This window comes from Staurois parvus, unplaced genomic scaffold (assembly GCF_062004578.1).
Source record: "Staurois parvus isolate SC_StPar_1 unplaced genomic scaffold, SC_StPar_1.0 ptg000893l, whole genome shotgun sequence".
Classification (NCBI taxonomy): Eukaryota; Metazoa; Chordata; class Amphibia; order Anura; family Ranidae; genus Staurois; species Staurois parvus.
In genome coordinates this window covers 683051-697270 of record NW_028318689.1, presented here as the reverse complement: position 1 = coordinate 697270, position 14220 = coordinate 683051, and the positions used below count along the sequence as shown (strand labels likewise).

Here is a 14220-nt window from a genome sequence, read left to right as displayed (position 1 = left end):
AATGAGGCCTAGAACATCCCCCAACACACTGTGACCCACAGTAAATGCTTAGTGGCCCCCGCTCAGGCTAACAAGGTCCGATGAATTGGATGCCGCTGACTAGTGAGGGTGCGAGCTGGGGAAAGCTTCATCCAGATACAAAGCACGCTATAGAAAAAGGAAGAGATCCCCCGACCACCGCACACCTTGCTCGCCCCAAGTGGTTAGCAGGTAAAATCAGCCTCGGCTCGATTCATCCAAGTCATGGCCCCCAACATGTTTTGACTTGCCACCGGGGCCGGGACGAGGTGTTTGATGGCCGGGCCATTTCTTCCTACTTCTGTATCCCCCAATGCACACAATATACACATAACATACAAATGAGCACTACAATCATAGTAATGCTCTTGATGTACACTATATTGCCCCAAGTATTGGGCCGCTGGCCTTTCCATGCACATGACCTTTAATGGCCTCCCAGTCTTAGTCCGTAGGGTTCAATATTGGCCCCCTGCCTTTCCACACACATGACCTTCAATGGCCCCCCACTTTTAGTCCGTAGGGTTCAATATTGAGTTGGCCCCACCCTTTGTAGCTATAACAGCTTCAACTCTTCTGGGAAGGCCGTCCACAAGGTTTAGGAGGGTGTCTATGGGAAGGTTGGACCATTCTTCCAGAAGCACATTTGTCAGGTCAGGCACTGATGTCGGGGGAGGAGGCCTGGCTCACAGTCTCCGCTCTAATTCATCCCAAAGGTGTTCTATGGGGTTGAGGTCAGGACTCTGTGCAGGCCAGTCAAGTTCCTCCACCCCAAACTGGCTCCTCCATGTCTTTATGGACCATGCTTTGTGTACTGGTGTGCAGTCATGTTGGCACAGGAAGGGGCCATCCCCAAACTCTTCCCACAAAGTTGGGAACATGAAATTGAGCGTGGAATATTTAGTAGGCAGGAAATGTCATGGATGGATTTATTGCACAGGTGGCCACCTATCACGGGACCACGCTTGGAGTCACTGAGCTCCTGAGAGCGACCCATTCTTTCACCAATGTTTGTAGAAGCAGTCTGCATGCCTAGGGGCTGATTGTATACACCTGTGTCCATGGAGGGGATTAGAACACCTGAATCACATGCTTTGGAGGGCGGGGACAATACTTTTGGCAATATATATATATATGCAGTGAAGGAAATGCGTATTTGCTCCCCTGCTGATTTTGAATGTTTGCCCCTCACACAGAAATGATCGGTCTAAAAATCGAATGTTCGGTGCAGGGGCAGACTAACCATTTAGAAACTGCCCAAGGGCCCAGGGTCAGCAGGGGGCCCCAAGAGATGCCCCTGGTACCTTTTTCATAGACTTTTTTGAGTTTGGGCAAGGACACAGGGGCCCCATGATCCCCTATTGCCCGGGGGCCCCATGAGTTGTCAGTCCGCCCCTGGTTCGGTGTATTGTAACACTGAGAGACAGAATAGCAACAACAAATTCAGCAGAAATGCATGTCTAACAAATGATGACTGATCTGCATGTTCATGAGGGAAAGAAGGATTTGATCCCCTATCATTCAGCAGGATTTCTGGCTCCCAGGTGTCTTTCATACAGGTAACAAGCTGAGATTAGAAGCAGTCTCTTAAAGGGAGTGCTGCTAATCTCATTGTGTTACCTGTATAAAAGACACCTGTCCACAGGAGCAATCAAACCATCAGATTCCAAACTCTCCACCATGGCAAAGACCAAAGAGCTGTCCAAGGATGTCAGGGACAAGATGGTAGACCTACACAAGGCTGGACTGGGCTACCAAACTATGGCCAAGCAGCTTGGTGCGAAGGTGACAACAGTTGGTGCAATCATTCACAAATGGAAGAAACACAAAACAAGTATCAGTCTCCCTAGGTCTGGTGCACCATGCAAGATCTCACCTCGTGGAGTGTCAATGATCATGAGAACAGTGAGGAATCCTCCCAGAACTACACGTGAGGATCTTGTCAATGATCTCCAGGCAGCTGGGACCACAGTCACCAAGAAAACAATTGGTAACACACTACAATCTTCCTATGCAGGCAGTATAGCAGCGTGCATTCAGACGCATCAGAAAAAAAAGATGTTGTAACACTGTGTTTTAATATTTAAACACATATTTGTTTAAAAAGATGTTAAACATGGCTGCAGGTCACATTAGATTCATTTTTTATTAATCGCATTTAAACTTCTTTTAATTTCCACATTTATTTTGTTCGGTCCTCTTTTAGCATCATATTAAAAATGCACAAAATAATAATGAAAAGAAAAAATCCTGTATAGCAGTGTGCACGGGGTTAATTCAGAATCATCTGGGCTTCAATTCTGTAGTTAAACACTCAAGCAAAAAAAAAAAATGATGTAACAATGTGTTTTAATATTTACATGAATATTTGTTTAATCAGGTAATAAATATGTTTGCAGGTCAAATTATAATTATTTTTGTACTTCTTTTAATTTCTAGTTTCTAGAAATTAAAAGAAGTACAAAAGAAATTAAAATAAATTTAGTTTCTAGTTTCTAATTACCTGTAGCTAAGGAGGCTCTCCAGAAAAAAAAAATTGTAGCCCTGTGTTTAATTATTGAGATAATTATTTGTTTAATAAGAATTTAAATATGGCAACGGGGTGAATTGTGTGTCATTCAATTATCAATAATCAATCTTAACATAAATGATATTAATAATTATTTTGATCATTTTGGCCTCCAAGTACTGAAAATGTGTAATCATGGTGGTGGAATGACCAGGATTCTGGTCCTTTGTCATCTTTCTCTGCATTTAATATCTGGGCTTCAATTACCTGTAGCTAAGGTGTAGCTCTCTAGAAAAGAAAAAAAATTGTAGCGCCTTGTTTAATTATTTAGATAATTATTTGTTTAATAAGAATTTAAATATGGCAACGGGGTGAATTGTGTTTCATTTAATTATGGATCTTTGTTATTAGTGAACCCTGCAATAAGAAACGCTGCAAACTGTGCAACCAAATCATCCATCAACAAGTGTCAGACACTCAAAGGGATCTTCAATATCTCCGGATCCTACAGCTGCACCTCCAGTCATGTGGTGTACCTCATCCAGTGCAGAAAATGCAGAAAAGGATCTTATGTTGGCGAAACAGGACAGAAGTTGCAAACAAGGATGAATCTGCACAGACATACCATCAAGGAACATAAAGAAGATGACTTCTGCACACCTGAGGGACACCATTTCACACAACCAGACCACACAATGGGAGACCTCAATGTTTTAGTACTTAACCACTTCCCGACCGGCCGTTGTATATAAACGGCCGGACGATGGCAGTGCAGGGTCGGGTGGGTGTCTATAAACGGCCTCCCCGCACCCTGCTTGTGTGCGCTCCCTGGGAGCGCGCAGCACCGTGATCCGGTGCCCGCTGTGTCCTCCGGACACAGTGAAACACCGATCGTCGGACGGGACCTCTGTACGAGATCCCGATCATGTGATCACTGATTGGCCAATCAGTGATCACATGCAAAGTAGTAAGCAAGATGTCACTTCTGACATCATTGCTTACTATGTGTGAAATCTGTGAATGATCACAGAGGTCACATGGTACAAGGCTATTCACAAAAGCCTTGTACCATGTGACAAGCTGTGACCAATCACAGCTCACTCAGTTCTTCTCAATGAGTGCATGAATGCACACAGAGAGAAAGAGAAATGATTGCTTTTACATCCTATATGGGTGTAAAAGCAATCAGTGTAAAAAAAAAAAAAAAATCTTCATCACCCCTCACAAGTAGTACAGTGTCACCATGGTGACACTGTACTGCTAGGGTGACAGTATGTAAAAAAAAAAAAAAAAAATAATAATATAAAAAAATAAAATAAAAATGTAAAAAAAAATGTTTAAAAATTATAATTTTTGCTTATAAACTAATTTGGATTTTTTTTTTTTACTAAAAAGATAACGGAATAAATTTTGTCTAAGATTTATGATGAAATATTATTTATTTGCAAAATTTTATAAAAAAAACACTTTTTTTCAAAATTTTTGGACATTTCATTTACATAGCAAAAAAAATACAAATCCCAGTGGTGAATAAATACCACCAAAATAAAGCTTTATCTATCTCAAAAAAATGGTAAAAAATTCATTTGGGTACAGTGTTGCATGACCGCGCAATTGTCATTCAAAGTGTGATAGCGCTAAAAGCTGAAAATTGCCCTGGTCAGGAAGGGGGTAAAAGTGTCCGGACTGGAAGTGGTTAAAGGAAATTTCAAATCCATTCAGGAAAGAAAAACCTTTGAACTAAGAATGATAATTCTACTTGACACCAGAGATAACGGCCTGAATTTGGACCTGGGATTCCTCAATAATTATCCAACAGTGTTATGACTATTAGCTGTAGCTTGACTCCCTCTGTGTGAGTGTAGTATCCCCCCCCCTCCCCCCTGGCTTTGACTGCATCTTATCTCTAGCCTCCTTTTTTTTTTTCTTTTTTTTTTTCATCTCTTCTAACATTCTGCTAACTTTGTGAGTAGTACTGCTTAGACCTTGAAGAAGGGGACATTCCCCAAAAGCTTGTCCTCAAAATTGTATGTTAGTGCAAATAAAAAAAGTATCACGGACAGTACTCAATTGTTTCTATTCCATTATCAATAATCAATATTAACATAAATGATAAAGAAGTCAATATTAATAATTATTTTGATCATTTTGGTCTCCAAGTACTGAAAATGTGTAATCATGGTGGTGGAATGACCAGGATTCTGGGCCTTTGTCATCTTTCTCTGCATTTAATATCTGGGCTTCAATTACCTGTAGCTAAGGTGTAGCTCTCTAGAAAAGAAAAAAATTTTTAGCGCCGTGTTTAATTATTTAGATAATTATTTGTTTAATAGGAATTTAAATATGGCGACGGGGTGAATTGTGTTTCATTTAATTAACAATAATCAATATTAATATAAATGGTGACCAAATGATCAAAATAATTATTAATATTGACTTCTGTATCATTTATATTAATATTGATTTTTCATGGTGATGGAATGACCAGGATTCTGGGCCTTTGTCATCTTTCTCTGCATTTAATATCTGGGCTTCAATTACCTGTAGCTAACCTGTATCTCTCCAGAAAAAAAAAATGTAGCCCTGTGTTTAATTATTTAGATAATTATTTGTTTAATAAGAATTTAAATATGGCAACGGGGTGAATTGTGTTTCATTCAATTATCAATAATCAATCTTAACATAATTGATAAAGAAGTCAATATTAATAATTATTTTGATCATTTTGGTCTCCAAGTACTGAAAATGTGTAATCATGGTGGTGGAATGACCAGGATTCTGGGCCTTTGTCATCTTTCTCTGCATTTAATATCTGGGCTTCAATTACCTGTAGGTAAGCTGTAGCTCTCCAGAAAAAAAAAAATGTAGCGCCGTGTTTAATTATTTAGATCATTATTTGTTCAATAAGAATTACAATATGTTACACATTGACATTCTTTTTTTTGTTAAATTTCAGTAAAAAGATAATGATTGAACTAGAAATAACCGGGATTCTGAATGCGATGCTCAAAAAGGCCCCATAAATCAGTCTATTGAGATTTGGGCAGAAAGCGGTCCTATCGGTGACCGGCCAGCCCACTTACCCCTCACAAATGTCACCCCACCAAGAGTGCGAATCCTGATAGTGTATTTTGGTGGTTCTCATATGGGCAGAAAACAGTCCTCCGATGGTCAGATCTCCCGGCTGGTGATATTCATACTCAAAGAGAAACTGCGGTGCGGCCAGCTTGCATGGCGGCGGAGGGTTCCGGGTTGGATCTCCATGCGATGACACTTGTAAGATGAAGATAAGTACGGAGGAGGCTGTGAGGAGCATTATGGAGGAGATCATATCACAGGATACGACGAGCACAAGGACAGATCTGCAGTATCACAGGGCTCACAATCAGCACTTTATATATTCTTCCTGGGACTGACTTACATCCCTCGGCTGGGAACTGATAAAAATACTCACAGCAGTATATAGTCACTTCTTTTTTTTCTTACTTTTTTTTTGCTTTTAAATGAAATTATAACCTTTGCAATATATACAATTTATTTACAGTTTCTTGTTATTCTTCATTACGGGCTTAAAGTGTTACTAAGGCCGGCCATATATGCGTCGAAATTCGACCGATTTTTCGCTCTGTTAACCACTTACCGTCTGGCTGCTGTATATAAACAGCCGGGCGGTGGCAGTGCAGGGGCAGGTTGCCATTCATAAACAGCGCCCGCCATTTTGGACTGTGCGAGCTCCCTGGGAGCGCACAGCACCACGATCCGGTGCCCGCTGTGTCCTCCGGACACAGTGGAACACCGATCGTCGTATGGGATCTCAGTGCGAGGTCCTGATCATGTGATCATTGACCAATCAGTGATCACATGCAGAGTAGTAAGCAAGATGTCACTTCTGACATCATTGCTTACTACATGTGAAATCTGTGAATGATCATAGAGATCACATGGTACAGGGCCATTCACAACAGCCTTGTACCATGTGACAAGCTGTGACCAATCACAGCTCTCACAGTATTTCTTAATGGCTGCAAGAATGCAGCCAGAGAGAAGGAGAAATGATTGCTTTATGGGTGTAAAAGCAATCAGTGTAAATAAAAAAAAAATCTTCATAACCCCCCACAAGTAGTACAGTGTCACTATAGTGACTGCTAGGGTGACAGAATGTAAAAAAAAAGACATAAATAATAATATAAAAAAAAAAAAATTTAAAAATGTTTTTAAAAATTTATAATTTTTGGTTATAAACTAATTTGGGTTATTATTTTTTTTACTAGAAAGATAACGGAATACATTTTGGCCAAAATTTATGAAGAAATGTTATTTATTTGCAAAATTTTATAAGAAAAACACTTTTTTTCAAAATTTTGGGACATTTTCAGTTACATAGCAAAAAAAGTAAAAATCCCAGCGGTGAATAAATACCACCAAAATAAAGCTTTATCTGTCTCAAAAAAATGCTAAAAAATTCATATAGGTACAGTGTTGCATGACCGCGCAATTGTCATTCAAAGTGTGATAGCACTGAAAGCTGAAAACTGGCCTGGGCAGGAAGAGGGGGGGGGGGGGGAAGTGTCCGGACTGGAAGGGGAGGGAAAGTGTCCAGACTGGAAGGGGGGAAAGTGTCCAGACTGGAAGGGGGGGGGGGAGTGTCCGGACTGGAATGGGGAGGAAGTGTCCAGACTGGAAGGGGGGGAAAGCGTCCAGACTGGAAGGGGTGAAAGTGTCCAGACTGGAAGGGGGGTGAAAGTGTCCAGACTGGAAGGGGTGAAAGTGTCCAGACTGGAAGGGGGGGAAAGTGTCCGGACTGGAAGGGGGGTGAAAGTGTCCAGACTGGAAGGGGTGAAAGTGTCCAGACTGGAAGGGGGGTGAAAGTGTCCAGACTGGAAGGGGTGAAAGTGTCCAGACTGGAAGGGGGGGAAAGTGTCCGGACTGGAAGGGGGAGGAAGTGTCCAGACTGGAAGGGGGGGAAAGTGTCCGGACTGGAAGGGGGGGAAAGTGTCCGGACTGGAAGGGGGGGAAAGTGTCCTGACTGGAAGGGGGAGGAAGTGTCCAGACTGGAAGGGGGGGAAAGTGTCTGGACTGGAAGGGGGAGGAAGTGTCCAGACTGGAAGGGGGGGAAAGTGCCCGGACTGGAAGGGGGAGGAAGTGTCCAGACTGGAAGGGGGGGGGAAAGTGTCCGGACTGGAAGGGGGAAGAAGTGTCCAGACTGGAAGGGGGAGGAAGTGTCCAGACTGGAAGGGGGAGGAAGTGTCCGGACTGGAAGGGGGGGAAAGTGTCCGGACTGGAAGGGGGGGAAAGTGTCTGGACTGGAAGGGGGAAGAAGTGTCCAGACTGGAAGGGGGTGAAAGTGTCCGGGCTGGAAGGGGGGGAAAGTGTCCGGACTGGAAGGGGGGGAAAGTGTCCGGACTGGAAGGGGGTGAAAGTGTCCAGACTGGAAGGGTGGAAAGTGTCCAGGCTGGAAGGGGGGAAATGTCCGGACTGGAAGGGGGTGAAAGTGTTCGGACTGGAAGGGGGGGAAAGTGTCCGGACTGGAAGGGGGAGGAAGTGTCCGGACTGGAAGGGGGGGGAAGTGTCCGGACTGGAAGGGGGGGAAAGTGTCCGGACTGGAAGTGGTTAATGGGTCAATGGCACCAGCCAATTTTCGTGGTTCCACCCCTTTTCGGTGATCGGGCATGTTGGAAAATTCGTGAAAAACGACCGATTTTTTTGCTCAATGATGGTCAAATCGTATGATTGTTTTTCCAAAAAGAATAGGTGCATGAGCCGTGAACTGGAAGGAACAAAAGTTTTGCCTGTTATATGGGGTGAACTTTAAGACTCGGTCGGCTGATTTTCAAAATCATTGATGGTAAGCATCGGATTACCGAGAGAATGACGTTTCCCATTTTCGGATGAAAAATCGTCCGGAATTCGAACCATGTATGGCCTGCGTAACCCCAAAACAGTACAATCAGTCTGTAGATGCAGTAAAGCATGCTTGTTATATTCACTGTGGCACCTAAGGGGTTAATCTTCCGCATTACGTGCAAAGGTGGTGAGAACCCAATTTGTTTGTAAGATATAAATGCGCGGTTACGCCGATTAAATAGATACCTAACATATCATGCTTTAAGCTTGCGCACGGCCACGCCATGGCGACAAATGGAGTAGATTTTACTATTCGTAGGGGAAAATTTGAAATACTTCACTTTAGATTTATAGTGAATGTCTAAGGCTAGACCAGGGGTGGGCAACTGTGGCTCTCCAGCTGTTGGTGAACTACAAGTCCCATCATGCCTCTGCCTTTGGGAGTCATGCTTGTAACTGTCAGTTTTGCAATGCCTCATGGGACTTGTAGTTCTACAACAGCTGGAGGGCCACAGTTGCCCACCCCTGGGCTAGATCATGATGTGATGATCGCAGAGATATCTCAAAACAGTGGCTAAATGGTTAGCACTTCCGCCTGCCAGTACTCGGGTCTTTGTTTCGATTCCCAACAACGGCACCACCTGCCTGGAGTTTACATGTTCTCCCTGTGCCTGCTTTCCTCCAGGTACTCCAGTTTCCTCCCACACTCCAAAGACATGCTGGTAGGTTAATTGGCTCCTGTCTAAATTGTCCCTAGTATGTGTGTGTATGAATGTGAGTTAGGGACCTTAGATTGTACGCTCCTCGGGGGCGGGGACTGATGTGAATGTACTATATATATGTAAAGCGCTGCATAGATTGACAGCGCTATATAAATACCTGGAATAACATGCGTGGGACGATTGCTGTTTGCATGCACGTGGGACTGATTCATGCACTTGCCCTTGTGTGAGCACAGGTGGTGGGGGCACTTTAATGTTTTGTTATTTTTTATTTTTTTGTCTTGATCACTTTTTATTGCTGTCACAAGGAATGTAAACCTCCCCTGTGAAAGCAATAGACACACGGCAGGTATTTTTATGGAGGGATCTGAGGTCTATTAGACTCCAAATCCCTCATCTTCATGTGAAAGCATTCAAAGCACCAAGATCAAGTCCAGACCTAAATCTAATGGAGAGTCCGCGGCAAGACTTGAAAATTGCTGTTCACAGCAAAAAAGTCCCTCTCTAGATGTGAGAAGCTGGTAGAGACGTCCCCAAAAAGACTTGCAGCTGGATTTGCAGCCAAATGGGGTCCTACAAAGGGGTGGGGGGGGGGGCTGAATACAAATGCCGACACACTTTTCACAGATTTATTGGTCACAAATGTTGGAAACCATTTCCCAATTTCCTTCCACTTCACAATTATGTGCCACTTTGTGTTGGTCCATCACATCCAATCCCGATAAAATACATTGACGTTTTTGGTTGTAACAGGACAAAATGTGGAACATTTCAAGGGGTATAAATACTTTTTCAAGGCACTGTATACTGATGTTTCTTATTTGATTTGGCCAAAAGGACAGTACAAAAAACCCTAAAATAACCCCCTTTTGGAAAGTCCACAGTATTTAGCAAGAGGCATGGTGAGCTTTTTGAAGTAGTATTTTTTTTGTCACAATTGTTTGGAAAATTAAGAAACTAAATAAAATGTGTTTTTTTTTACAAAGTTGTAATTTCATAAAGTTATTTCTCACACACAGCATAGGCATACTTATAATTACACCTCAAAACACATTCTGCTATGCCTCCCGAGTATGAGGATACCACATATGTGAGACTTTTTCACAGTCTAGCCACACAGAGGGGCACAAAATCCAAGGAGCACCTTTGGGCTTTTAAGGAGCCTAAATTGTGTAAGACTTTTTCACAGCCAATGCACACAGAGGGGCCCAAAATCCAAGTAGCGCCTTTGGGCTTTCATGGAGCATAAATTGTGTAAGACTTTTTCACAGCCTGTGTCCACAGAGGGATGCAAAATCCAAGGAGCACCTTTGGGCTTTCAAGGAGCCTAAATTGTGTAAGACTTTTTCACAGCCTATGCACACAGAGGGGCCCAAAATCCAAGGAGCGCCTTTGGGCTTTCAAGGAGCATAAATTGTGTAAGACTTTTTCACAGCCTATGCCCACAGAGGGATGCAAAATCCAAGGAGCACCTTTGGGCTTTCAAGGAGCATAAATTGTGTAAGACTTTTTCACAGCCTGTGTCCACAGAGGGATGCAAAATCCAAGGAGCACCTTTGGGTTTTCAAGGAGCATAAATTGCGTAAGACTTTTTCACAGCCTATGCACACAGAGGGGCACAAAATCCAAGCAACACCTTCAGGATTTCTAGGGGCATAAATTACTAATTTTTGGAGGCTCTGGAGCACCGGTTGAAACACCTCAAAAATCTGTAGAGAAAATACCCAAAAGTATTTACTAAAAGGCATGGTGAGTCTTTTGAAGACATTTTTTGGCCAGAAGTTTTTAGAAAATGAGGAAAGATAATTCATTTTTTTATACAAATTTATCAATTTAACAAGATATTTTTTACACAGAACATGGATGTTCCAAGAATTACACTCCAAAACACATTCTACTACTTCTCCCAAGTGAGGTGGTACCACACACATGAAACTTTTTTACTGCCTGAACTGATTATGTACTGGACATTGTATCACACAAATCTTCCAACTGTGTCAAAACCAAGGCACTGTGATGGCCTCCTCTGTATGCGTGGTCAGGGGAAATAGCTTAGTGTAGCATCACCTATAACAGTCCACATTCCTAAAAGTCAAGTAAACCTAACCTACTGATATGTGGCTGCCCCAGGAATGCCGTGTTCATTGGCTAGGAATTACAGAAGGCTAAAGAAATCAAGAACAAAAGAGCTCAGTCCTGGCTGTGGTCCCCTGAAGATGTGTTCTGACACAAAATTTGTTGGTTGGGGCTTACTCGTGACGTCATCACGCATGTGACGGTGCGAATGCAATGTTGGATGTATCGCACTGATTACTCTTCAATCTTTGTGCATATGTTTACTTAATAAATCTGTGTTTTTCTTCAATAATGGGTCATGGAGTTTGTGTTTGTTCTGTCTGAGTGACTGAGGTGGATTCCTTGGAGAGAGTCTTACAGGTTGCCACATCCCAGGCTGATGCTGCTGATCCCTTGGGTCTATTTCATCCATGGTAACGCAGCCTCCTATGGTATAAGGGTCGGATCTTTTTGGTAAGGAGTTTTGCACACTTGAAGTTGGTGAAGCACTTTAAACCATATTGTATTCCATATTGTGATTGTGTCCAGCTCAGTGGATTGCTGGAGGAAAGTCCTGGATTCTTTCTTGGATACACAGAATATAACTGGATATAACATTTATAGGGAAAGTTGATCCAGGGAATATCCGATTGCCTCTCGGGGGATCAGGAAGGAATTTTTTTCCCCAGCAGGAGCAAATTGGACCGTGCTTTGCTGAGTTTTTTTGCCTTCCTCTGGATCAACTGTGGGTATAGGATTATAACTTTTTTTTTTTTTTACATTGAACTGGATGGACTATGTAACTATGTATTTGGCTTGACTCCTTACGGCACCAGTTTTGGACATTCCGTCAATTGTTTGGGACTTTTAAATTATTTAATATTTATTTATCTGGTTTTTTCCCTATTGCACTTTATCTGATTTTTTATGGTATATTTGATTATTTATCTATTTCACTTGATATGTGTCTATGAATTTTTTTTTGTCACATGACATGTATAGATTAATTTCTTTTTTTACATACATATTATTTGATTCAAGTTGTATGATAAATTCGGTCATTGCACAGGGTATCACGTTATTAATTATTATTATTAACACAACAAATTAATTATTAAGAGACAGTGCATCTATTTTTAGTTTAACCCCTTTGTGCCGACATCACACAAATATGCGGCCTCACAGAACTGGGCTTTTTTCCATGGTGGCCATATATTTGTCTTTCTGCTGGGAGCGAACCGCACAGCGCTCTCCCAGCAGAAAGACCACGGTGTCACTGAGAGCCCCGGGTCCCGTTCTAACGATCAGGACCCGGGACTCCAGGTTACATGATAGCTGTGATAGCCTCTGATTGGCTATTACAGTGATTAGTCACTGTGCAGCCCGGCCCCCCTTGTGTTTTCTCCCTCTATGAATGGAGGAGAGAGATACATTGTATCATTATATACATCCTATTATACATTGTATCATTATATACATCCTATTATACATTGTATCATTATATACATTCCATTATACATTGTATCATTATATACATTCCATTATACATTGTATCATTATATACATCCCATTATACATTGTATCATTATATACATCCTATTATACATTGTATCATTATATACATTATATTATACATTGTATCATTATATACATTCCATTATACATTGTATCATTATATACATCCTATTATACATTGTATCATTATATGCATAATATTATACATTGTATCATTATATACATCCCATTATACATTGTATCATTATATACATTCCATTATACATTGCATCATTATATACATTCCATTATACATTATATCATTATATTCATTCCATTATACATTGTATCATTATAATCATTATATACATTCCATTATACATTGTATCATTATATACATTCTATTATACATTGTATCATTATATACATTCCATTATACATTGTATCATTATATACATTCTATTATACATTGTATCATTATATACAATCCATTATACATTGTATCATTATATACATCATATTATACATTGTATCATTATATACATGCTATTATACATTGTATCATTATATACATCCTATTATACATTGTATCATTATATAAATTCCATTATACATTGTATCATTATATAAATTCCATTATACATTGTATCATTATATACATTCCATTATACATTGTATCATTATATACATTTCATTATACATTGTATCATTATATACATTCTATTATACATTGTATCATTATATACATGCTATTATACATTGTATCATTATATACATTCTATTATACATTGTATCTCTCTAACTCCTGGCATAGAGAGAGAGAAAAAAATGTTTGTTAAAAAAAAAAGAAAAAGATAAATAAATAAATAAATATAAAAAAACATAAAAGAAAAAAATAAAGAAAAAATACCTAGATAAATGTTTGTTCTAGTTCAGTGCCAGGGTAAGTGGTAAGTTTGGGTCAAGGTCAGGGTCAAAGGTCAAAGGTCCGGATTTAAAAAAAAAAATTGTTACCAGTGTCAGTGTGTTTTAGGTAAAAATAATACAAAACAAAATGCGCACTATTGTTTCTGGGCTGTACTCCGGGTACAAACAACAAATACCACATATGTGGTATCGCTGCGATCGTCAAGAGCTGGAGAATTTATTTTGGGTTGTTCTTTGGTGGTAGGTTATGGTAATAACAAGAAACACACAGCTAAATTAAAAAATATATTTTTTTTTTACTATTTTGGGCCAGTTTTCCTTTGATAATAAAAAAAAATCAGGAAATTACCATTTACCACCAAATGAAACACCCAATTTGTCCTGAAACAACATGGTATAATCCACCTGGATGTACAAAGTAGTTGTGATGATACGGACGGTTTTACTAACACATGTCTCAACGTTGCAAAATTGTGCTTAGGCATTAAGATTTGTGCTACCCTTAGGCATGAAGGGATTAATGTATAAGATGTGCCTTCCAATCAGATGTGGGATTCTAAACTACACCCTCTAGGCTATTCTTTAGAAAAGGGAATTTTTTTTGGGGGGGGGGGGTGCATGCACAAAGCCGTCTGGACCAGACATGTCTGT

General features: G+C 40.6%; 1 protein-coding gene across 1 annotated transcript in view; it reads right to left on the bottom strand.

The window, feature by feature from the left end:
- LOC149442382 (vomeronasal type-2 receptor 26-like) overlaps window positions 1-5843 on the bottom strand; it is a 35430-nt gene extending 29587 nt beyond the window's left edge. The window contains exon 1 of the mRNA XM_089656173.1: window positions 5611-5843. Within this exon, the coding sequence (XP_089512299.1) occupies window positions 5611-5843 (233 nt within the window). The remainder of the gene's footprint in view (window positions 1-5610) is intronic.
- Between the last annotated feature and the right edge of the window lie 8377 nt (window positions 5844-14220).